The sequence below is a fragment of the Rhynchophorus ferrugineus genome, unplaced genomic scaffold (assembly GCF_030347505.1).
Source record: "Rhynchophorus ferrugineus isolate W39M unplaced genomic scaffold, kcgeb_rfMv2 rfM4, whole genome shotgun sequence".
Taxonomy (NCBI): domain Eukaryota; kingdom Metazoa; phylum Arthropoda; class Insecta; order Coleoptera; family Curculionidae; genus Rhynchophorus; species Rhynchophorus ferrugineus.
Window position 1 is genome coordinate 21,205,540 of NW_027472583.1, and position 27,597 is coordinate 21,233,136.

Genomic DNA, 27,597 nt, shown 5'->3' on the forward strand with positions numbered 1-27,597 from the left:
TAAGCTTTCTACGTTATCCACACTTATTTGCGCGTTGCTTATTCAGACTATTATCCCTATGCTAATATATATTAGAGTGTTTCTTGATCTAACAATAACCTTGTAGGGTAAGTCTAGTTGATTCTGATGCTTTTTCTTCGTTTAATGTGTTTTTAATGCGCTCTTCCTCATGATCAGTACATATAATAGCTTCATTATGTGGAGGTGTATAGCTGGAGTGGTTTTCCTTATACCGTTACTAACGGTAAGTAATAATTGATATTTGATCTTATGTTATTTTGAATTCGTTTTATTTCTAAGGCAGCCAGTATAAACAAAAGAAGTATCGATTTGATAGCCGCCCATGGACTTATATCAGACACCAAATTACCAGGAGATGTGACTCCGAATTCATATACCTTAAAATTACATCCGTATCCGGATCATGGGAATTTCAGTGGTGAAATTAGCATCAACGCAACCGTACAGCACCAGACCAAACAAGTCGTGCTCCATAAGCATCCGGATTTGAGGATCAATCTACTGAGAGTCGTTCAAATATTGCCGTCGGATTATGAATCCAGAACGTAAGTCGAAGGAGGTGGAATATTATTTGTGTTACGTCTATCTTATTTTACAGGATGTCGCCGAATAGCAATGAAAAAGGTTATAAGGTTCAAATGCTTAAAACTACTTGGGAGCAGACCACAGTTTCGATTGAAGACTCTAGAATCAGCGTGGGATCGCGCAAAGTCAATAAACAGTCCATGATCTCCATTGATATGGACACCGTCATGAAAACTGGGGCAGTACTGGAGATCTACGTCGAATTTGAAGGATATATGTTTAACGATACCACAGAAGGCTTATTTAGGAATTCATACATAGACCCCGAAACGAAACAGAAAAAATGGTGAGGTGTACTTACAAGGTTGTTCAATAAAGTCGCGTTACTTCCAGAGACGGAAATGAAAAAAAGGCAAAATCCTTTTTTTTTTCATAATTTTCCTCGACTATACTTATTCTAACATAAATTCGTTGGTTCAATCCCATCACTGTATCGGTCTTCTGTAATGCCTCAAAAATGCCCCTTAAAGGAAAGCTATTCACCCAACCTCTTCGTCTGATGAAATTCGGTTTTCACAAAATAATAATCCAAACACAAAAGTGCTAGGAGAGCCAGGAGTCAGAGTGAACCAAATCTGTTTTTTTACGAATTTATTTCAAATAAGTTACAATACAAACTCGAATGTATTCTTTTATCAAACGAATTTTATTAGACGACCAAATGTTGTTTCAAGAACTTATTGAACAACCTCTTACTGTCGAGGGGTAATTATCGATTAAACTATATCAATTCCAGGTATGTCGCCACTTTCATGAGACCCAACTTAGCTCGTAACGTATTTCCTTGTTTCGACGAACCAGCGTATAAAGTACCATTTCAAGTAACGATCATTCGACCGAAACATATGAGAGCCATTTTCAACATGCCGCTTGAATCTAGTAGTGATCCAAGGTAATACTATAAAAATAAGATAATATCAATTTTAAACTGTTTATAATATATTCGTAGTAGTTACTGGGTAGCAGATCGATTTCAAAGAACACCACCGATGACTACTTTTTCATTTGCCGTGGTAATATCCGAGCTTAGCCATATCAGTATCAATGTCAGCGATAGTGAAGGTAGCCTGGCGCACTTGCCATTTTATAATTATTTCTACATTATTGTCACGTTTCATTTCGGTAAATGGCTTATGAAAATAAAACAACAGTACCAGGCACATTTACCATTTCGTACTAATTTATAGAAATATTTTTGGGTAATCAATTAATATTAATATTTTTTGTGTGAATCTTCTACAACTGTGTTTGTCGTGTAGTAGGGCATGGATAAACTTTTTGTCCGTGATTGTAAATGTAATGGTTGGGTAAGGTCAAATGTCTTATGGGATGGTCTCCAAGCTGATCATTGGTCAATACAGGCTTAATGGCAAAGACTATGGTTTGGAGCCAACGTTAAGCAGTAGGTTTAGTCACTAAGAAATCCAAAAGGATACGTCAATCCAAAATCGATAAACGTACATATAAAATTTTAATTTTTGAATATTATGACTCGGATAAAAATATATACACATAGTATTTGGTCTTGCAATTAATGTGATTCATATTAATATAAATTACTATTTTTTTACTACTAAGTGACGATGCAAATTCACTAATTTAAATTATCAAAACATAATTTTAAATTCATGTCAGGTTTTTTTTACTGCGAGATTGCCTATGAGTATGTTAGCTTTGGGCACTTAATTATAGGTAAAAACTGCGAGTTGTGTTTCTGTTTATTTTACTGACGTTATAGTATATTTCCACGGAAAAATGTTATTTATGTTACTTTTAGTATTTGGTTAAATATTTTTTAATTTTTTTTCATGTATATAGGGTGTCCTAACATGTACACTTGTATTGGATTGGATAGGGTTAAGCGTGAATTAGCACATAAGAACTAAATAAGAACCTAATGCATTTTCATGATACGTTGAGATTATTTTGGGGTTTCAAAACAATCTTATGGAGCTGTTACATATTGTAAGCGGACATTATTGTAAGGCAGGACTAATTAACAAGTTAACAGTATAAAGATTGGCATAACATCGATCGATTTTTAGTAATTCAATGAGCCATGAAAAAGCAGAGATCCAAACTTAGTAATCAACTTATTTAAGAAAGTGACATGTACTTGCTTAAACCAAATAACGTGATAAGGCGAGCTTCGATAATAGAGCTCCCGCTCTGAAGATGTATTCTTTAATTATTGCGAAACGTCGGATAATTAAAAAGTTAAATCAATATTTCGATAGTATTTTGTACGAAATCTCTGAACTGTGGTAATCAAATTTTCATTAACGTCTCCAAAGCTACTTACAAATGACATTCAATGAACAACGTTAATAAACAGGGCACGGTGGTTAAGCGATATCCGGATTCAATCTGAAATGACTGAAATGTTTAAAAAAATTAGGAAAGGAGTTGGAAAAGCAAGATCAATTGGAAAAGGAGAAGTTAAATAACCGTGGCTTGAATTTTGAAACTGTTTATAATTTATTATGACTAATTACAGTCATTATCGGTAGAGTTGCAATTCATGCGCTTGAGCTCAAAATTATTTAAGGATTGAAAAAAAATTAAGCGTTTTATGAGCAGAAGAACTCTATTATCAGAGATAAATTAGGTTATGTCAGAAAATGCTGGAATACATATAAATGTATTATAATATAAATTGTGAATTAACAGAAAAGCCAGAAAACACCGAAAACTTATAAAGATCCCAAAAATATTTCTATCTATAATGCTTCATGAAATTAACTGAAAACAAAATGGTATAGACTCAAAATTAGAACAACTTCTTAACTTTGCAACTGTCTCAATTTTTATCGTCTAACAGTTTATTTTCCAGATATTAAAATGAGAGTTTGGGCGCGTCCTGATTTCATCGAAGCCCTCACCAATGTCACAACTAAGGTGTCCAAATCGGTGAAGTTCCTGGAGGACTTCTGGGGATCTCCTTATCCTCTACCCGAATTAAATATATTCGCGTTGCCGAATTATCAAGCCACAAAACCGGCCGACAGTTGGGGACTTTTAATGTTCAAGTACGATTTATTTTAGTAGATCTGGGCATTAACATTATTAGTAAAAATATATTTTTGCAGGGAGAGTGAGCTTTCTAGCAAGGGATCCTGGCATTTGACTCAAGAATTAGTGTATCAGTGGTTGGGGGCTTTGGCTACACCATTTTGGTGGAGCGACGCGCATATAAACAATGCTCTAGTAAGATATATTACAGCATATGCAACTTTAAAGGTAATAATCTGAAGGTTATGAAAAACATGTTTAATTATTCATGTAATATTTATAGATTGGAGAAAATGAAACGTTTAATAACTGGCCAACAACAATGCTTTATTCGATTTATTACGAGTTCAGTAAACGGTATCCACACGGAAAAAACACTGCAATTAAACAAGACTCCTCATCGGCAAAAACTGAACTGGTTTTCCGAATGCTCAACTATACTCTAGGAGAGACTACATTCAAACACGGCATGCAACGATTCATGTCTGATCGGTAATTATTAATTTTAAATAAATTGTCCATATTTATCATTTATTCTATAGGATTCATGAAAGTTCATCTGGATCATATTAATCTGTATTAACATTCAAGCAAAAATTAATATTATTTGCAAAACTGTAAATATTAGGTGCTTGCATAATACTACTTAAAAAGGCTTTAATTGTTAAAATAAATGGTATAATACAAATTAACCAAAATATTTTACATTAAATACACATTTTACATACATCTACCACTCACACATTTTAATCAAATACTCATGTATATTCTGAACTATTACACACATACCTAATGGACATAAATCTTTCACATTCTAGAATATAATTTCCTTCAATTATCGTGTGTTAGTTATATACACACCTTTAGATGTTTCCACTCTCATCAATATATTTTGGTAATAATTAGTATTGAATCATAATCCCATATTCAGAAAGTTTCACTCAAGTGAATAACTAAGCTGTTCCATTTCCAATCTGTCGAAAGTTTGTTCACGATTCCATCATTTCTTAATTTCTTCTTCAATGTGTTTAATGGAGGTCATCCAAATCGAAGGTGCTCTTACCAGCATGAAGCATAATATATCTGCAATGAATTATTAATACATGTTGTGTACAACGTGTACCTTTTCCTATAAAATTTAGTGGTCTTCACGCTATTTATCATCTAGCCCTGAGTGACCATTGGGTATATTGGTCCCATTCTGAAATATCTATGTCTCATCTAAATACACAAATCGAAATAATACGTTTTTTTACTGTAAATATTAGGGGCTTGCATAATAATACTTAAGAAGGCTTTAATTATTAAAAAAATAGTACAATACAAATTAACCAAAATATTTATACATTAAATTACATTTACCATTTTCGTTTTTGAAAGAACTATATTGGTTTGGCACTCAAGCCATTGATCTTAATAAGTTATAATCACAAGGCTCTATTTCTGGCTAGTAAACTGGATATGGTAGAACTTCAAATCTTTATGAGCGTTTTCAATTTTCAACACGTCGTTAATTTTTTTTTAGTAACGGTGACAGCTTCATTCGGTTTTAGCAGTTTTGTAATACTCTAAACCTTGCTGATTCCACCATATGCACATATAGGTTTTATGACCATGTAGATGGTACTCCTGGACTAACATATCCCTTTTTGCGTTTGGGATTGTCGCAATAAGTCTATTATTCATCGCCAATCAAAACACCTCACAAAATTTTTTTGTCAAACAATGAAACCGTAATGTTCAAATTACATTTTTAGTAAATTCGAGTAACAAAGTAGCATTTATATGTCTAAAAACAATTGATTCATCAATACGTGAGCTGTCTGAAGGTTCCTTAAGAGTTTTAGCTGGACCTTATCAACTTCTTTAGAATTTCCTTGGCCTTTCCTTGACATTGACAATAAAGTCACTAATTTTAAATAATTTAAACTAAAGCCGAACTAAAAGTGTTTCATGGACATCGATAGCAGATTTCTTCAAATTAATTAAGGTAGAAAATGCAACTTTGAGCGTTCCAGAATTAACGTCTGTGTATACTGAGTAATTCTCAATAATACTAAAGGGAAACTTTATGAAAACTGAACTTTGTTTACATTGCATCTAATATTAGCTGTATGATTTAATTTTTACAGCTTCCTCAGCGAACTTATATTAAAAAAATGCAGAGGAACAAAATTAATCTTGGAAATATGACATGTTGTTTTCTATGATATTAGGCCACTCTCAGGGAACATGTAAATACTTACAGTTTTATAGGATTTTTCAAAAAGGCGGGGTTTATTTTAGTATGAAAGGCTGGTTGCAACCTATTCACGAAATTTATCTTTTATTTGATAGTTTTCTGGAGTATTATTCTAAGCAGCTTGTTGAATATCTACTACGATTTTTTCTGCTTCAAAATTTAATTGTTCAGTTGTCTTGAGGGTTACATTTAGTTAAATTCTTTTGTTCAATTCTTCAGCAAATCCTTCCCAGTCTATTCTTTTGTTTGTTAATGTTGGGTTTCTTTCTTTTCTTATTATATTTTCGCTCAATGTCAGAATCACTGGCGTATGATCTGAACTTAGCTCAAAATTTTCTTCGACTTTTATACAGTTGGATGTTATGTTTCTTACTATGAAGAAATCTAACAGGTCTGGGGTTTTCTCTTGATCAGTCGGCCAATAAGTTGATTTTCCAGTTGACTTGTGACTACATCTTAGTTCAGCAGCTGCTTTATGCAGTTCATTGCCTTTAGTTGTTCTTTAGTTGTTCATTCTGGATCCCCATCTTGTATTTTTTGCATTGAAATCTCCTCCAATTATAAATTTTTCTCCGAGGTTGCTTAGGACATTCAAATAATTTTCCTTTTTTTGATTGTATCTTGAAGGACAATAAATTTCGGCTATTGTAACCTTGTATCTATTTGATTTAATAGTTACTTCTGTTACCTGATTTTCTGCTGTACTGAGCCCGGGTTCTTGATGGTGAGAAATGTTTTTTTTATTATTACAATGCTGATTAATCTACAGTTTATTATCTGTCATCGTATACTCTGCTAAGTAAACTCTAGTTTATATAATTCACGTAGATTTGTCGTAAGTCTTACATTTGAATAAAATAAAAAAGGACAAAATATATTTTCATATTCATAGTTTTCCTCAATATGCCGTTTTTTATTGGATGTTTCCTTTTTTTGAACTAGGCAATTTAAAACCTTTTTTGGTGATGATATCTGGCTCTCTCTCACCGAACAAGCTAGATTTGACAAAACCTTGCCAGAACCAATAACCATCAACGAAATCGCGGGCTCCTGGATCACCAAGGACCGTCTACCGGTTGTTACCGTCACCAGAAACTACAACGACAATACTGCAAAAATCTACCAGGTAAATAATGACAAATTTATCAATTAATTTGATGTTATTCAGAACATTTTAGAGGGTTTACTTGAGAGAGAGACCCCACGATGTGCCCGATCAAGAAAAGTTCCTGTGGTGGATTCCCGTAGTTCTGATACGACAAGATAAAATGAACTTCCGGAATACGACGCCGTTGATATGGATGATGAAAGAGCGCGAGATAATATTGCAAGATATGCCTGCTGCGAATACATTTATCATTATTAATCCAGAAGAAATAGGTAAGGTTTTACATATCTATGATAAGTATATTGATTTTATAAATTTTGAGTTTGTTACTGAACTGACATTCATAAATAAGTGTTTTTTAGATATTTAGTTCGGGATTGAATTAAAATTAACCGAGGTTTCGTAGGAGATTGTATCATACATTACGACATTAAGGTTCTCCTATTCTATTTTGTCGATTATCTGTCACGGCTGAGTACTCAGCCGATTAGACCCTGCTTTTACATGAATTGTCAACTAAATTAAGTCATCAAAAAAGCGGGAAGATAGTCCTTATCCATATTGAGATTGCCTTGGTGTTTATGAATAACAAACTATTTTCGATGTTTTATTTTAAACAATGCTCTTTGTTGAGTTGCAGCACTGGGTTTTATCGAATGGAAATTTGTGGCATTCCTTCATATGCGTATATTTATCATTCTCCCAGTTTATTATAATTACTAATAGATAATTTTGTGTTGCTGTCAGTGAATATGTTGTTTCTTGAAAAAAATCTTACTTTTTTTTCATATTTTTCTTTCAATTTATACAGTATGTGCTCATATGCGCAACTTATTGCTCATTTAGAAGTCTTATTATTTCCATAAATTAAAATATATAACATATTTAACTTCTGAGTTAGCTTCGAATGTGCTGAAGGTATACAAAGTAAAAAATTGATGGTGGGTTATTTATTAAGATTAGAGATCTTTGAAACGGAAAAAGCTTTTCGTTTTTTTAAAGATTTTAGAAATTTTATTGATTGGGTACTTGGGGAAAAAGAGACTATAGGCTATCCAAAGTTGGTGTGAACATACGTCATCTAAATTTATGACGTCAAAACATCTCCATGTTGCCATATCAACCCGAATTTTAGTTTAGTTTGGCTTTGATATAACAAGTCCATTGAAAAGTCCCCGGCCTGACACACAGATGGCGGTACTAGAATCAAATCCATATGTTATTCCTTGAAGGGAGTTTTACTATGGTAGGCCGGGGACTTTTCAATTGACCTGTTATAACAAAATTCTAGTATAAATAAAATAATGATACGCAAATATTATTAAATATATATAATTTATTTTAACATTATACTATATCCAATTCATACATTATCGAATAAATTAAACCACAGTTAATTATACAACAATAATTTATAGGTTAGAGTTGTTTTATAATATTTGCGAGGAAACTCTTTTCCACACTACCCATGAGGTAGAATTCTAGGCGCGTTTTTTGTATGTAACCCCCTGTTACCACAACCCCCTGGAGGCTTAATCTACCTAATTTACAATTGTATATACAGGTATTATATGTTAGTTTCATTAGAGAGAATATTTACCTTTTTACGTTTAGTTCTTGTTTCTTTTGATGGTGTGTTCTCTTGCCAAGTCATTTTGATATCACTGTATTTTTTTGTTTCCTCCGTTACTACCTGTGAACACCATTCTTGATAAAATTAATCACCGAGTTATCTTAATACATTTGCCATATCTGCAAAACAGTTGGTATTGTTTCTTTCCTCGTACATTTTAATCAGGCACTCATGTATATTCTGAAAAATCACACACATATCTAATGGACATAAATCTTTCATACTCTAGAATATGATTTTCAACAATCATCGTATATTCATTATATACACAGCTTTAGATATTTCCATTCTCATAACCGTGTCTTGGAAATAATCTATTGGTTCATAATCCCATATTCAGAAAGTTTCACTCAAGTGAATAACTGAGCTGTTCATTTCTAATCTATCGAAAGTTTATTCATGATTCTATCATTTCTCAATTTCTTCTTCAATGTGTCTAATCCGGGTCATTCAAATCTAACTGGCTGGAAAGCATGAAGCACAATATATCTGCAATGAATTATTAATAAATGTTATGACTAATAAAACATAATTAATTATTATTCCAACGTTTACCTATCAACTCTATTTGTCTTAACGCTATTTTAATTATTATTTAGCCATGAGTGACCGTTGGGTATGTTGGTATAAATATCCATGTCTCATCTCACACACATAAATTGAAATAATAAGTTTTTTGATTTTCTAAAAGTTCCATTAACAGTTTCCTCTGAACCACTCACTGTTTTTATACATTTTATATATTTGATTTCTGATAGTGCTAACATCAAGATGATCTTGTTTCGTCACCCGCTTCGTATGAGGACGGGTTCTTTTCGGTGAATCCATGATTATGGTTTTAATTTTTTGAGATATATTTCCAATAAAAAGCGCAATTAATATTTAACAGTAAAAATGCTTGAATTTTATGGTAAGAGGGGGCCTTCATCATCTCGTTTTTGTTCGAGTTAAGAGATTAGAGAGACAATCTGTTCGACCTAGCGTCAGCATACTTAACCAGAGAAGCGATTTGAAAATTATAAAATCAAGCAAAGTGTTAAAACAACTTTTGTCGGTTTATAACCTCTTTTGTCATCACTATTGTTTTGAAGAATTTTTCATCCGTTTGACAACCGGATGACTTTGACAGGCTGGTTCGTTTAAGTGTTCGAACTAATCAGACAGCATTGTGTCTCTTTTTAACTAGAATGAATTGAGAAGGAAAATGTTGTCTAATTCTAAAACAATTTTACAAATTGCGGCAGTACGTTAAACGTATTGATGACGTATGTTCACAGCAACTTTGGATGGACTATACGTCAAAACTAGAGTGAAGCCCCATGGATTAATTCGAATTTTTCGTATTTTGTTTATAAAAATAAACTTTTTAATTTGGTGTAAATCAGTATGTTAAATCTTATAGAAGCTTAGTTAGGTATTTAGTAAGATCGTGGATTGCTCATGATTGGATGACGAGGTATTGAATGTTTGTAGGCTTTAAGAAGGCTTAAATTAGAAGTGTGGAATTATTGGCGCTTGGGATTGAGTTCTATTTTAAGAGCCTATAAGATCTATTAGTTAAGAGGTCTTATAGTCGGCTGGTACAATGGGAATGTTCTGGTTCTCAGAGTCTCGAAGTTTCTAGTTTGCATTTACAGAGTTTTATCCATATATGAAAGACTTTTAATGGAAGAGCGAATTGATTTTATATAAACGATTTCTTTTTGTGAGGACTCAAATAAAAGTTAAAAAAAGTTTACCCATATTTTAAAAATTGTCCTATAAACTAAAGATCTAAATGGTGTTGTCCACGGATTCTCTGAAGATTTTTAAAATGCTCTTATTGCGAAGCAGACTTCCCTGAAATTGTTCGAAAATTTCTTACCTTATATTTATATTAACTCAAAAGAGTCATACAATCTTAACAGACCTAGAAATTCTAGAAAACTATATAAGCTGCAACAAATAAAATTGTCCAGAAAGTATTGAAAAATGTTTTGTTTTTCATTTTATGTTTGGTAAAATTATAGTTCCCTTCATCAAAACAACATTTCCTACTATTTTCTATTCATGAAAAGTCTTCGAATTTCATTAGTACTAACCGATAGTAAAACAAGAGTTTTTTTTCTGATGGTTCTAATAAAAAAAAACTAGTTATCATCATTTTGTAGCTCTCGTCGTTAATAATTTCACGTAAACATTAAAAAAGTTATGATATTTTGGAATTGTTTTAGCAACTAAAGATTCAGATGATCACCAAATTGGTTTAATATCAACAAATCACTTTCATTCTCTTTCTCTCGTTCTTTTGTGGTGTACATGTTTGGAAACCCTAGTGAAAATAATAAATGTACATCTATTTATTAGAAATTTTCGAGTTTATCGTGAACTTAAAGTTTCCTTTTTTCCCTCCATCTATGTTTATTAAAATTACTATAGAATTCTCTATTTCCATCGTCAAGTACTCAGAAAAAGCAAAATAAAAAGCAAGTAAGATGATCTTCTGGTGATTTAAAGAGGATTTTTAAGGAGTCTGTTTCGAATCATTTATATGCCATTATTTTAAAATGCCTACTGTCTGACCTAACACTATATTCATACATTTATAGTAGAACTGATATAAACTATTAACTTAATTAATTTATTTTCTCGAAATCAAGCGTGTTGTAACATTTTGTTTAACAATTATCGAAACTAATATATAGAATTATGGTATGTTTCAATTTAAATATCAGCACGTTTACATAAAATTTTAAATGTTTTAAAATTAGGTCAAAGGTTTTGCAACGTATATGCATACATATGCTAATTGCCCTGCTCTAAACACTTTTCTTTCAATATCTTTGCATAAGTCTAGAAAAATTTAAACCCGGCGTAAAATTATTTTTAGGGCCATTCCCAGTCAATTATGACACAGAGAATTGGAATATGTTAGCTGAATATTTACAGACGGAAAATCGAACCCGGATCCCTGTTTATACTAGAGCGAAATTACTACACGATGCTTGGAATTTAGCGTACGCAGGCGACCTGAGTTTTGCGACCGCCCTCAATATGACACTCTTCTTGAAAAACGAGCGTGAATACCTCGCTTGGGATCCGGTTTTCACTCTAATCGATCATATTGGAAAGCACATTGATAGTTCTGCCGTTCACAAGAAATTCCAGGTATGTTCACTATTACCACAGGTTGTTTGCTAAGTTAGTACCATAGAGTAAAGGAGAGAAAACTTAATAGGAGTTTCTGGAGAAAAGTTTTGCAACCACATCCAACCCAACATCCAGAGGAGATTATATCGGTCATTCAAGTAATTTGATTGGTCAATTTAAATCTCCATTATAGGCACCTGTAAGAAAAACTTTTTAGCCTTTTAACAAATCAAAATTATCTCTTCTTTGTTTTCCCATTTTCATGTTTGTTTAGTGTCATAAATTTAATAGGATCTAACAGGTCAATTGAAAAGTCCCCGGCTTGACATATAGGTAGCGCTACTATAATTAAGTCTATATGTTTTTAGTTAGCCTAACCCTCAAAAGATGCGTGTAAAATTTGATAGTTGTCGGATAATTAGTTTGTGAATTATAGCATTTTGAGTGAAGCAACTTTTGTTATTGTGAAAAAAATGGATAAAAAGGAATTTCGCGTATAAAATATTGCTTTTTGAAGGAAAAATACAGTTGAAGCAAAAACTTGGCTTGATGCCGAGTTTCTGGACACAGTCCCAGGAAAATCAACCATCAAGGATTGGTATGCTAAGTTTAAACGTGCTGAAATGAGCTGAAATGAAGACGGTGAACGCAGTGGACGTCCAAAAGTGGTTGTTACCGATGAAAACATTTAAAAAAGCCACAAAATGATTTTGAATGACCGTAAATTGAAATTGAATGCAATAGCAGACATCCTAAAGATATCAACTGAAAGTGTACATCATATCATTCACGAATATTTAGGTATGAGAAAGCTCTGTGTAAAGAGGGTGCCGCGCGAGCTCACTTTTGACCAAAAACAACGACAAGTTGATGATTCATTGCTTCATTCAGGAGCAGTGTTTGAAGATGATCAAGCGTAATAAACCCGAGCTTTGGCGACGATATGTGACAATGAATGAAACATGGCTCTATCATTTCACTTCGAAGTCCAATCGACAGTCATCCGAATGGACTGCACGTGGTGAACCCGCTCCAAAGCGTGGGAAAACGCAACAGTCGGCTGGCAAGTTTATGGCTTCTGTATTTTCATTAACTACCTTGAAAAAGGAAGGACCATCAACAGCGACTATGAGGGCCACATTTGAAGAAAAAGAAAGATATGCTTCACCAAGGCAATGCACCGTGTCACAAGTCAGTGAAAACGATGGCACAAATCCATGAATTGTATGTCCTCCGTATTCTCCAGATCTAGCCTCCAGCGCCTATTTCCTGTTCTCCGATCTCAAAAGGATGCTCGTTGGGAAGCAATTTTCGTCGAATGAAGAGGTGATCGCCGAAACTGAGGCCTATTTTGAAGCAAAGGACAAATCGTACTACAAAAATGGTATCGAAAAGTTGGAGTGTCGCTATAATCAGTGGATCACCCTTGTAGGGAATTATATTGAATAAAAAACTAATTTTGCCAAAAAATATATTTTACTATGGTAGGCCGGAACCGTTTCAGTTGACCTGTTATTAGAGTTCTGGCTTTTTGTTTCCTTATAATGATGGAAAACTTTGAGTCTTTCTCTGTTAAAATTCTGTTTACCTTTTTTTGTCCAGAAATATATGGTGCACCTTATTATTTTTAATATTATATCTGGAAGATCGTATAGGGTACAATTAAAATAATATCATCGACTTGGCAATATCGCTGGATACACTAATAGAGATATCTCAAAGACCCAGTGACAGTATAATAAAACAAATTGCTCGTTTTCCAGTCAAGTTGCAATTTCTCAACTCCTTGTAATACATCCCCGTTAGTATGAAATTAATCCTCTTCTCGATCCTAAAGGCGAATGAGATGAAAAAAAAACTTATGGTGGGAGCTTTAAATTATTTGTCAAATATATTGATCGAAGGATGAATATTCTTGAACCAACGGACCCGAATAGATTCAAAAAAGTCCAAATATCTGGGTTAAGCAGCTTTAAGCCAATATATATTCGGATGATTACATATTTTTTTAATGAAATGAACCCCCTCAAGGTAGTTATTAACTTTTTAATTCGTGGCTCTTTTCAAATTTGTTCTTACTTGGGCTATAAAATTTAAGCATAATTTAAGTCCTGAATCGCTTTTTGGTGTTAAAAAAACAATCAATCAATAATCAATAAAGTAATTGATCCAAGAATAAAGTTATATGGCCGTTTACGTAGCTGCTTTTGGAAAGGGATTGTTTCATAAAATAAAAAAAAATTGATGTTTTATTTGATTATTAATATGAATAAACTTACCCCAACTTACAGTAGCAAAAGACGCTGTAACGATCATACATTTCTTTGATTCAGTCAGTTTGGGATTTTTAACATTATCAACCATTTTTTAAAGACAGCCAAATACTTCTTCAAATTAAAACGATTGTGCATTTCCTTATTTATTTTTCTATCCTAATATATTCAACGATTTACTATAGACTTACGTACGACTACTGCTCACACCACTGTACCAAGAATTAGGAAACGAGCCACAAGAAGGCGAATCTGAAGGTAGAGCGCATCTTCGTAGTTCATCGAAGGTGTTCCTCTGCCAGACCGGTTACAAACCATGTATCGAGGAGGCTCAAGCGGCTTTTAAGAAGTGGATGGACTGTAAGAACCCGGACGAGGGTAATCCGTAAGTAATGAAAAATAAAATAGATAATTTTTTTAACTATATATATTTTTTATTATAGAGTAGCCAATCAGTATATTTGCCCGGTTTTCAAATGGGGTACTAAAGAGGAGTGGGAATTTGGTTTACAAAGAATTATCAGGTTCCCGCCTAGCAGGAAACCCAGCGAGCGGACTTATCTACTCAAAACTCTGACAGGTTGCCCAAACGATCCTTCGAAGATCGAAAGATTGTTGAATATAACAGTACTGGAGCAAAATGGAAATTTCACTGACAATGACATCTATCTAATATTCAGCATGTTGACAGGAAGTGCTAATGGCTATACAACTTTGTTTAACTTCCTTAGAAAGAATTGGGATACTATTAAAACAAGGCAAGTGACATATTTCCACTCTTCTTTTTTTCCGTAAAACAAGTTATGATGTCAAATTATTTATTGATAACTAGCGACCCGCCCCGGCTTCGCACGGGTGCAATGCTGATACTAAATTAAATACACTACAGAAAAAATATGAACGTTGTATATAAAAACATAGCGGCCCGCTCCGACTTTGCACGGGCATAAAATATATATGCCTATGTCACTCAATGAAAACATGATTAAAATCGATCCAGTATTTTTGGTTCATTCATTACTGCCCTTGGCCTGCACGCATTAAATTTGGAGTAAAACAATTCCTCTTTCCCTATACTTACTATGAAGATTTCCTGCTATCTTTGGAATATCTAAATTCATACAATTTTTATTACATTACACATTTTTAAACGCAAATTTTAAATTTGTAATATCTCCGAAAATATTTGTTTAATTTACATGCTGTAAGGAACCATATTGATCTATATTAATTGCACACTGTATTTAAGGTACTTAATTCGATAAGGATTAATGCCGTATTGCTTAAAATAGCTTCGTAAATAAGCCATTTTCTCACGTAAAAAGTAAACAATAAAAATGGTTAATGTGGGTTATCCCTAAAAGATAAACATATACCATCGCGGACTTTTTTGTAGACCTTTTTATGGTGTACAATACTGTAGTACATTAATTTGATCTAACTCGTAGGGTTAGGCAGCGTTTTTGCTAATTGCTAAATAAGCCTAAAAAAATAGGTTAATTTACGACATCACGTTAGAAACCTCTAAAATTAGCAATGTTGCCTTAGTATATTATGCATGTATTATACATACAAACCTTCCTCTTGAATCACTCTATCTATTGAAAAAAACCGCATCAAAATCCGTTGCGTAGTTTTAAAGATTTAAGCGCACATAGGGATATAGGGACAGAAAAGGCGACTTTGTTTTATACTATGTAGTGATTGAAGAAGGATATGAATATGGGAGTGTCTACCAAATTATTATTTTAGCGAATTAGTAGAATTATGGCTTTTTACTAAATAATGATTCGAATAATATCATTATTTAAGTAATGTTAGATTATACTTACTAATCTGACTTCTCATTCAAATTATAAGATATTCATCTTTCCGAGTACCAGTCTGTAAATAAAAATTGAACGGTATCTGGGATAAAAGCAATGCTTTTCTCACACCGATATAATATTGTTATTGATCTTTCACTTTTAATAGAATTAATTTGTTAAAATACTAAATGACCCCGTGACGAAGATTAAGCAAATTTTATCGGACAATGACAATAGCCCCTTGATTCTCGGTGAATTAAAAGTCGTCGCATGCTGACCGATAGGTATTTTATTAGGTTGATATGCCGGAGAAATGTTTGTAGTTCTTGGACAGTAATTCACTTTAATGTTGGACTGTGAGCACAATGCCTATCAATTTCCACCTCCGTCTGGGATGATCCATAAAATAAATTTGTACAGATTGACGATCTGTATCTGGTAGTAGTCACAGCGCTCCTAGTAAGTGATACATTTGTCCTTGTATCTGCAATTGTTTAAGATTTTGTTAATTTATTTCTGATATAAATTTGAATGTTACCGAATAACAAGTCAATTGAAAAGTCCCCATCCTACCATAGTAAAACACATTTTTTTGGGGCAAAATTAGTTTTTTTTAAATTTAAATTAATTCCTTTCAAGGGTGATACACTGATTATATCGACCCTCTAACTTTTCGATGCCATTTTTGTAGTACGATTTGTCCTTTGCTTCAAAATAGGCCTCAGTTTCGACGATCACCTCTTCATTCGACGAAAATTTCTTCTCAGCGAGCATTTTTTTCAAATCCGAGAACAGGAAATAGTCACTGGGGGCCAGATCTGGAGAATACGGTGCATGAGGAAGCAATTCGAAGCCCAATTGATGGATTTTTATCATTGTTTTCATTAACTTGTGACACGGTGCATTGTCTTGGTGAAGCAATACTTTTTTTTCTTCAAATACGACGTTTTTCGGTGATTTCGTCCTTCAAACTGTCCATTAACGATATGTAATAGTTAAAAAGGAAGGGCCATCAAAAGCGATGATGGCCCGATGATGGATATTTAACTCTATACTGTGATACAACAGTTAATTCGATTGCTTAATACTGCGGGCGATATAAAGAGACAAACACATATATTGTGACTGAGCAAAAGTTAAGAGCGATTGCCTGAGAAATTTTGATACATCCGCCTAATAGTACGAACTTTGCCCCGTGTGATTGCTATTTGTTCCGGTCTCTGCAAAATTATTTTAAGCCGGCTTCAAGAGAATCTTGCAAAATTACTATATCATTGATTAGTGTTTTATATAAATAAATTTGCTTACATTGAAAACAATGTTAACAACCCGAAATTACTTTTTCTCAACAAACTTAGATGGATGATTCTAGATTTGAACATTTGATGTTAATTCCATTTAGATAAAATAATTAAACATTTTGAATCCCTTGTGATATTTTGTACGGTTTTATGTGTAGTAGAGATATTAAATATATGAGAACAGAGAGAACAATAAGTTATACAGCATCGTAGAAGAAAATGTTATATAAAACAAACTCAAATTTTTATATCATTTATAAGAAAAATATATTGAGGGGAAGTAACATATTATCTACTATATGACGAAGATAAGAAGACAAAAGCACAATACTAAAATATTTATTAAATTTCAAGTTGGACGGTCATATAAATATAAAAAGTAAGAAACCTTTAAAACCTTTTACATATTATGCAAAAACGATTAATATCTACAATTTAATTAACAAATCAAAATAATAAAATAATTATTTTTAAGTGTTGGTAAGTGACGCTGTTGACACAACTTGTTCTGCTGTATTGCATATCGACGATCGAAGTTAAGAGTTAATGTACACTTCTATTCTTTAGATCACAAATACGCTTCGCTTTTTCCTAACTATCAGGTATATTTTGTCTGGTCATTTTATATTATATTCAAAAGGTCTAGGCCTTAAAATATATCATCTTTGCACAATGTACCATAAGAAGTCTGGAAATTAAATAGTAAGCGAAGTAAATTTTGGCTGTGTAGACTATTTGAACCTTGATTGCAATATTCCTTTTTAAAAGTTGGGAAAGGTGAATGGAAATGAAGTGCAGCTTTGCTAATTATATCGATGATACAATTTTCTTCTGCTTATATAAGAAATCGTTATTTAAGGATGCCATCATTTTCAAAATTTTAGTCATCATATTTACCATATGGTTCACTCTATATATTTACGTATAATTTTTATTATGGAATTACATGAGAAAATTCTAAATTCCTAAATATAGAACATAAAATACTGTCTAGTGCGTATTTAGTTGACCAAAGGTTATCTTTAATTATAAATCATGATTGGCATAAAATGTATGTAAAACGGTGATAATATTGGTTCAATGTATTAGCAAGATGTATTTTAGTAATAGTGCGGGCGCAACAAAAATATTTCTGTTTCTCTATATTAGTTATATTCTTAGTCAGAATTTAACGTATTGAATAACGTAATTGAGCATTAACAATTCGAGTAAAAATCGCTGTGCTTTTTTTTAAAATTTGCACTAGCTCTATCAAATGTTATCATTATAATAAGCTTAATATGATCAATTAAAATTATCGTATTATGAACTTGCAGCATGTGTAAAGTAAAATCAAGGGCAGTTTTGCCAACACCAAAATAATACGCAATTGTCAAACTCATTGACCAAGCCAACAGTTTAACCCAATTTAATTACAGATGTTCTTGTAATAACACGAGTAGTTAAATAATTCCATATTAATCATAAACGAAATTGGTTCTTTAATTAGTCATATGTTTTACCGATAATATTTAAAGTTCAACACCACATAACAATATTTTGTCCTATTTTAGTGGTAATATAATTGTTTATCGTATTTCTTAACTAGTATAACGAGATTTCAACGCTCACTACGATATTTTTTTTATCCGAGTTAGTTTTAGCTTTAGATTTTGTACCAATACTGTAATGAATTATATTTTAATGCAATATTTTAATAAGTATAATAAGGTTATTTGAATATATATTGGAAATAACGCGCGAAACAAAAATTATAGATAGAGTGTTTAGAGTTTTTGCTTTTTGAAATTTCTTATGTTAATTATTTTGAAATTAATACTTATATTAGGCCTATATATTTCTTTTAAGTATTTATTTTTAAATTGAAGCTTCATTGTAAAAAATCGGTTCAATATTTTTTCCAAAGTATCGATATTTGCTACTTTTTCTGATCGTTTAAGAAATTTATGGATTTCATATCAAAATTATATATCTTTTCAAGCTCTCCACGCATCGACCCATTTGGCATCTTCCCAGGTGAAGTGAATTTTTTTTTTGGCCTGGAACCGGGTAGGGGAATCCTGTTACGGATACCTGGTCGGGAAGACCCGCAAGAATAAGCGAGTTTGACTGGTTATGTGGAGGCTGCCTCTGGGCTACCCACTAAACCCCACCCTATCGGCTGATCCAATGACCCTAACTGATACTTCTTACTGTTAGTAAGGAGGGTGCCCGTAACCGGTAACACCGTTAAGAGGCACAAGGGCCAGGCAAGGACGTGGCGTCGTTATCACACCACGCAGCTTGCGGTACATGAGTTAATCGCTCGCCGGAGAAGGTCGGGACAATTAGGAGTTAGAGCACGACGGGGTAGTGTCGGCTGTGATAGAATAAGGCTACGAAGAGCCGAATGAGTTATTGGCCTGAAATATCGGCCAGCTCGGTAATACATCTATTGATCCGAGAGACGAAGAGTGGAGAAATATTTCGAATATACCTCGGATATAAAATCGTGAACTTGGGGGACGTCTGTTTCTCGATGAATTTGATTGTTCCTGACGAACCATGGGGCATTGATAATTCTCCTCAGAATTTTGTTTTGAAACACTTGGAGACGTTCCATCTGGCTAGGGGAGACGTATTTTAGATAGACACTGGAGCCGTATAGAACGACTGATCGAACCAGCATCTTGTACAGGAGAGATTTTATAGATAGAGGAAGCCTGCTGGCTCTGTTAATAAGCGGGAACAGCAAATTAACAATACCTTGACCTTTATGGAGGGACTTTTGAATGTGGGAATTCCACCTAAATTTGCGATCGAAGACAAGACCGAGATAGGTGGCTTCTTCTGACCATGGGATTTCGGCGTTTTTCTCGATTTTAAGACGCGAAATGCTCGGTGCAAAGCGCTTCTTGTGGAAGAAGATGGCCTGAGTTTTATGTGGGTTGACCTGCAACTTCCAGAAATGTAACCACTGGACCGTCTCATCGAGTTGTTAGGTGAAGTGAAGCGCTGCACATATAGATCACGACTCATATGCCGGAACAAGTAGTAAATCAGATCAGAGTAGTAATACAGACAGCAAGGTCTGGAGAATACGGGGATGGACTAGCACTTCCCATTTTAATGTTTCCAAGTATGTTTTGGCTGGTTTTGTAACATGTGTAGAGCGCTGTCAGACCGAAGAATAACATTATTATGTATTTGCTCGTTCTCCGCAGTTTTTCGAGCAGTGTTATTGGCTCAAACGCATCAATTGTAGTCGATGGCAATTCCCATTGATGATTTCATCGAGTAATGCCTTTAAATCCTTGTCTTCCAAATTTTGTGGCTATCCAGAACGCTCTTTGTCTTCGATGTCAACATCACCACTTTTGAAATGTTGAATATAAGCTTCACATCCCGTTCGATGACCTTCAGCCGCATTTATCTTCAAATGCATTTCAATACACCGAAAACATTTTTTATTCATACTTCGACGAAATGACACATACTGTAAAGCGAAGAATGAAGCCAGGCTTCAACATGAAGTTGGTTAGTGTTATGTACCGAATGTACCCGATGCAAACTTATATGGCTATATTTTCCTTCTCAATAGGTTAAGATATAAGACCTGATCATTTCAATGAGGTGTATTAAAAGACTTATTATATAAATTCCAATTACCAAAACGACCTTGGTTAAGTAATGACCTTCCACATTTGATGATCATCTGGTGTGAAATGCACAAAACCTTCCTATAGGAACTAAGACATTCCGTTAAGGTTATCATTGCTTATTTGTTTAAAATATTTCTGGACTGGATTCTTTGTAAACTAATGTACATCTTTCTAACCTTCACATTGGGGAACGCAATAATTATTTCGATTTCACACTTCAAATAAAATTATTTTTACTGTAAATCAAATTCCGTTAATTAACTAAATTTCAAGCTAAAGCAGAAAACTGAAACCATTAATTCTGTCATTTCATTTTGCTTTTATAACTGCGATACTCTGGTGGTTTTAAGGTAACAGGTCAATTGAAAAGCCCCCGGCCTACCATAGTAAAACATATTTTTTTGGCAAAATTAGTTTTTTACTCAATATAATTCCTTTCATTTTTATAGTACGATTTGTCCTTTGCTTCAAAATAAGCCTCAGTTTCGGCGATCACCTCTTCATTCGACGAAAATTTCTTCCTAACGAGCATTCTTTTCTTTTCTTAGAGTGTCTGCTATTTCATTCAATTTCAATTTACGATAATTCAAAATCATTTTGTGGATTTTTAAAATGTTTTCGACGTAACAACCTCTTTTGAGCATCCACTGCGTTCACCGTCTTCGGTGCTCATTTCACCACTCCTAAACTTAGCATACCAATCCTTGATGGTTGATTTTCCTGGGGCTGTGTCCGGAAACTCGGCATCAAGCCAAGTTTTTACTTCAACTGTATTTTTTCCCTTCAAAAAGCAATATTTTATCAACAGGCGAAATTCCTTTTTATCCTTTTTTTTCATACTAACAAAAGTTGCTTTACTCAAAATGCTATAATACACAAAGCTCGCATGCATTTTTGAGGGGTAGGGATATCTAAAAAACATATGGATTTAGTAGCGCCATCTATGTGTCAGGCCGGATACTTTTTAATTAACCTGTTAGGTTGTTTGGCAGTTGTTCACATTGATACTTGGAAATGGTGAAACTGTAACTGTCCTTGATCATAAAATTATTGTTAATCATTTAATTATTATTAATAATGTTTTGAAGAACTTTATAGACATTTGTCAATACGATCGACTACTATCAAACAAAATGAATTTTATAGACTGATTCGATTACATTTTTTTAAACTACGGTAAGATAAGAGTGAAAATTTATCCATGTTTAAAACGAATTTTACAAAGTATTTTTGGCAGTATATTCGACATTATCTATGACTTCCATTGGCTGTTTTATTGGAAGGACCTCTGATATTTAAAATTAATTGAAAAATGTTATGAATTACAGGAACGCCTTGTAATTTTGACACCTCACTTTATGAATAAACTCCATTAACACCATTCCGTTAATAATATTTCGAAATATATAGCATAATAACCAGATTTTTTACCCATCTAATTCATTTCGTTTGACGTTTTCAACGATCTCTGAATACATTCAAAACCGATTATCATAGTTATAATAAAAAATACAAACACCTACAAAATAATAGTCATAACATTATCGAAAAACGGAATAATACATGCATAATTCAAAGGTCGGCCTTCAATTACGCGCAAAAATATATAACATTCTACATGACCTGAACAGTCGCCTATGTCACCAATTTTAGCAGATAGTTAAATGACCATTAATAACATACGTTTATATATTCATATAGATTCGTTGTCGCTATCTATCGTCCTTGACCTTGTTCGATATGCGAAGAATAATTTTAAATCGAACGAAAATATAGATATTTTTCTCTTGCCTGACAATTTGGGTCAGATTACGACATTTAATTACAGCACCAAGCGCACCTAAGAGTCTGAATCGGCCAGTTATCTAATTTATTACATTTCTTTCGGTTCTAGATTCAGCGTGTACGTGAAAGGCTTTACGCTGAAACTGAAAAATTCCATTTTATTAATTTATAAGCCTACAATTGTTTACAACTATGTGAAATTTAGAACATGAGAGATATTTATTAGCGTTCGGAGAAAAATAACTTAATAATGTTGTCGAAAATCTGAAATAATCAAGAGAAGGTTGAGCTATACCATAGTTTATAGATTTTTTATTCGTCACTCAATAAGTTCATCATTATTCTCATCACTCAACAGGTCTCTGTGCTATTTTTGGGATATGAATTTCAGTTTATATATATTTCCAATATTGTTTTAATATATAGCAAAAATACAAAAAATGTTTATTATTCATTGTTTTGAAAGTAACTAACGTAATAGCTTATAAATAACTTCTAAACTAATAGTTGGAATTATATTACAGTTTGACATGTAATATTTGAGGTATATTTCTTTTGTTGGTATGTTAATACATATGTGTTTGGACTATCTAAAATTCACATGTATTTTCTAACAGTAGTGCTATTTATGTCTCATATTGCATATTTATTGTATGATGTGTGAAATTGTTGTTATAAATTATTCACAAATTGAAAAATTGATTTTCTCTGTTATTTGATTGAGCAAATCGTGTGAATGGCTGAAAAAGCTGATTACTATCAATTTTAGATACTTCTTAAAAGCATAAAATCTGATATTAGCGTGTTTATTTACCTGGTATGTTGGTAATTCATTTCCGGCTTTATTGCCAAAGAAAACATATTATTTACAACTGATAGTTAAAATATATTTATCCAAAGTTTTTGCGTTTTAATTCAATACATTCTAACAATATCTTCTTTGAGCTAAGCTTTAAAATTCATCAAGCTATTTTCTAATTTCTTCGAAGTTGGCGAAGTGCAGTTTTGCGAGCGCGTGTCCCATCGATATAAGAAGGTGGCAATCCCATGGAGTCAGGTTTGGAGAGCACGGTGGCTGCGATGTAACATCCCATTTTAACACTTCTTTGCTGATTTCAGCGTATGAGACATGTAATTTCATTCGACGAAATAAGTCCATTTTTCATCATCCGTTACTATTGGTGAAGAAATGACATATCTTTGAAGCAGCGTTCCACTGATATATTTTCAATTTTCTAATTTCTTGTCATATTATAAATGTGGCACCCAGCTTTTCCGTTGTTCTCATTTTTTGGATCTTTCCTATTCCTTGTAAACCATCACAAGTTGCGACTTGGCTAACATTTAGCTTTTTGTCAATTGTTTATTAATTATTAATAAGCTTGTGTTGGGTCATGCAATAACTCCTGCATCTTGAAACGTTTTCAGACTATTAGGATGTTCTTCGCGTTGAACATTAAAATCACGATATTAGAATTGTTATAATCGCCGTTCACATGTTCTTATGGTTGGAGCATGCAAGTAAATCTCCACCAGCAAACAATGGGCCTTATTATTTTGACGAAACAAAAAAGTAATGCGTACCGTACCGCACAAATGCATGTTCAAGTACAAAAATTAACATTTTGAAAACATTATAAATTTATAACACTGTAATTGTGGCGGGACATAATATCTGTATTTTCATGTCAGTAGAATACATGGCATACCGCAAAATAATTGCCAAATACACAAACGTACTAATTAAGTATTTTTCACTTCATATTGTTATTTATTGACTAATAAAAATGTATTTTATATATTACAAAGTACAACATCTGCTTTAATATTTGTATTCTAACGTCCTATATTGATTAATAATTTGCAGAAAGTTAACAGAAATAAAGACAGTTCGTTGAAACATTTATCATAATTATGCTGCACCTGTTAAATCGATAATGATTGGTATAATTTACTAATTAAAAATTAAATGGCCGTATTATGTAAATACATGTTTAGTAACTTAAGAGGATAATTATATTACCATCGTTTATATAAGTCATACTCATTGCCAATCCTTTTTGAACGTTAATTTAAGCTTACTTATAGCGATTACACTTTTTTGTGTTTTATTAATTTGAATATAACGGATCGTTGATTAAAATTAATGTTTAATTCTACATATATTCTTGCTTTAACTGACGGAAAACATTATTTATATCCTCTTAATCAGATGTCTATATTGTCGTAAAAAATATATTTTAATATATATTTTATCTGAATCACTATCAATAAGTTTACCAATCCGAGTTTGTATGTGTCATATATCTAGCTAATTGTATCTCTGGAACAAAACGAGTCTATATTTAATATGTATAGAAAATTATCTGTCTTAAAATAAGTAGAGAAAAACATTTCTGCAAACAGTGGTATTAAAATAATCTATCTAAATATCGTTTAGTAATAATTAAAAAAAAAGAGAACTATATGGGCAAATTGGACAACTGATGAAAATACTTGTTACTTTCCAAATACTGAATACATTTGCTTGTATATTTTATTATTTTAACAAAATATGTTTATCATACTCCGCAGTCCCTAAAAATTTCTAAAAATTAAAAATAAGGTTCTACAGTAGACACACTTATATAGTGTAGATTATTTGTAGCCTCATTATTCAGTTTATCAATCATCATGGAAATGATTGAGTTGAATATTCTAAGGATTAAATGATATTTCAAATCGTTCTTAGCGACGATTTGCATTTTTATATATATTGCTATACTGAAAAGCATAATTGTCATATATGGAAAGATACTAACTCAATTGATGCGTTTTTACCCTGTAAGGGCGAGCTCTACAAGACAGTGAAAATCGCTAGACTATAGATTTGAACGACATATACTTCAAGAGGCTTTGTGAAGTCGTATATTACCGATATCCTGAAATCCAATATAGCCCAGGCTGTTGTCAAATTCGGTCAATGTTATATTTCCTATAAAAAATAGTAATTTCATTAAAACTTTTCGTGTAAAACTTGTTCGTTTATATTCACCATCAACTCGTCCATGTTTAAATTACTGTATTTGATTTAAATATATATTATTACATAATGAAATTCCCAATACACTATGATATGTTACTATTCATTTTACAGAATAATACCAAATAATATAAAAAATCAACAATATAATTAAATATGGATACCAATGAATGAAAACACATACCAAAAATTTAAAAACAAATTTATTTCTCTGTGATACTCGGTACTTCTAATGAATTGAAACAAATTTGTCATAAAAAGGAAGAGAAATTCACTACTATTTAATAAGAACATGCTGATTTCCAATCACTTTTAATTTGATATGTGAGAAGACAATTAGCATTTTCTTTTTATTATTGCCGAATTTGATGTGTGAGAAGATAATTAGCATTTTCTTGTTATAAACCCGTTAATGATTTTCATTAAATATCTATTTGTTTATCGATGAAAAACTTGTCTAAGCGGAAATATTCTTTTAGATTCATTCTATTTTGATATAGTAGGGTTCCGGATTTACTAACATACTTAATTTTTTTAAAATCCTTCTATTGAAAAAATATTTATTATTAAAGTACACAATTTGTGAATTTATTTATTGAAAATAATAGCCTTTATATTATTTTTAAAATAAGTATAAATATTGCTGAAACAATACTATTGACGCAATATATTGTAAAACGATAACTTCAATAAAAAAAAAACGAAAATAAAAATAAAAATCGAACTGGTTTTATTTCTTCACTATTATTGCATGTTCAATATATTGATTAATATTGATATTGACACAATAATATTAACCACGTAAAGAGAGCTGAAATATAAACTTCATGCATCACTAAACTTCATCGTCAAAAAAATTGCGGATCATCTTCCATATTCCATTAATTAAGTATACTGACACCTTTTATTAAGTATTTTGAGGCATTCTGACGCCTTGTACTAATTGAATTTTGTAAGTACTCAGATTTAGGTTTTTTTAGATCTCGTATCGTATATTTAAACATTTGAAGTGTTTGTCCCTTAAACAGATTTTGCAGTATGTGGCTAAACATTGCTATATTGCAAAATTTTGTTTGTTTAAAGAGTTTACAGTTTGTTAAATTCTGTCCCTTTATATACTTTTTGGCTGACTTGTACTATATTAGGTATTAGATTTGTCGTTCTTAAATTTTTTAAACTATGCACATTCACATGTGTGTCTTAAGCCAGCCTTACCATATATCTGTAAAAGTAATCCATGGTAACCAATTATATATTTATTTATATATTTATGTGGACTGTCAACTTATCATGTCTAATTCTTAAGATGTTGATACTTTAGTATATAGACATATTTTAGGTGTTTATTTTGAAACATTGAACATTGAAAATATGCAAAGGAAAAAATGTACTTATTTTAAATTCTACCATCACAATACCCTCTTAAATAACCTTCAGTGATCCATGAAATGTTGTTTTCAGATTCGAAGACAAACCCATGCTCTGGAACAGCATCATAACATCAGCTACTACAGTATTCAAAACTCAAGAAGGATTAGATATGGTATCGAAGTTGTATCTAGAGAGACGGACGGAATTTGGTAACGCCGATTTCGTCATCGAAAAAGCATTGAAAAATATCAGGGAAGAAACAAGATGGAGTAACGATAACCTGCCCGTTATAGAAAAATGGTTAGATGGATATCTGCGAAATAACGAAGATAAAATCGATTGTTAGACGATAATATTAATGAGGTAATGATGATATTTTATTTGTACATAGAAAGAATAATGTTCATTCGTCATAAGCGTTTTAGTAATAACCATTTGAGTTTAATGTATTATAATTATATTCAGTAACACAATGGCAATATCGTCGTTTGGCTACTATTGTTTTTGATGGAAATATATGATTTATATTCCATATACTGTGTTTTTATTGTTTTTGAAATATAAACTCTATATTTTAGTTCATGGCTTATATGTGTTGATTATTACTTGAACAGAACTATTATTTCTAATATTACTATTAAAATTATTAATAATCATGAGCCACTT

At 32.3% G+C, this 27,597-nt stretch overlaps 1 protein-coding gene across 1 annotated transcript; it reads left to right on the forward strand.

Annotated features, from left to right (window-relative positions):
• Nucleotides 1-72: 72 nt before the first annotated feature.
• Nucleotides 73-27,454, forward strand: LOC143196064 (aminopeptidase N). The gene is made up of 14 exons (XM_076403651.1): nucleotides 73-244; nucleotides 301-566; nucleotides 620-892; nucleotides 1,343-1,498; nucleotides 1,556-1,668; nucleotides 3,440-3,635; nucleotides 3,696-3,846; nucleotides 3,902-4,110; nucleotides 6,803-6,986; nucleotides 7,039-7,240; nucleotides 11,471-11,748; nucleotides 14,189-14,388; nucleotides 14,447-14,761; nucleotides 27,022-27,454. The coding sequence occupies exons 1-14, from the start codon at nucleotides 170-172 to the stop codon at nucleotides 27,275-27,277; spliced, it is 2,874 nt and encodes a 957-aa protein (XP_076259766.1). The 5' UTR covers nucleotides 73-169; the 3' UTR covers nucleotides 27,278-27,454.
• Nucleotides 27,455-27,597: the final 143 nt, after the last annotated feature.

What these genes read in the sequence shown, in the direction of transcription:
- LOC143196064 (XM_076403651.1), top strand. Translation starts at nt 170, where the DNA reads ATGATCAGTACATATAATAGCTTCATTATGTGGAGGTGTATAGCTGGA. An exon ending in CAGCATATGCAACTTTAAAG is followed by an intron (nt 3,847 to 3,901) that starts GTAATAATCTGA and finishes TAATATTTATAG; the next exon opens with ATTGGAGAAAATGAAACGTT. An exon ending in AACCCGGACGAGGGTAATCC is followed by an intron (nt 14,389 to 14,446) that starts GTAAGTAATGAA and finishes TTTTTATTATAG; the next exon opens with AGTAGCCAATCAGTATATTT.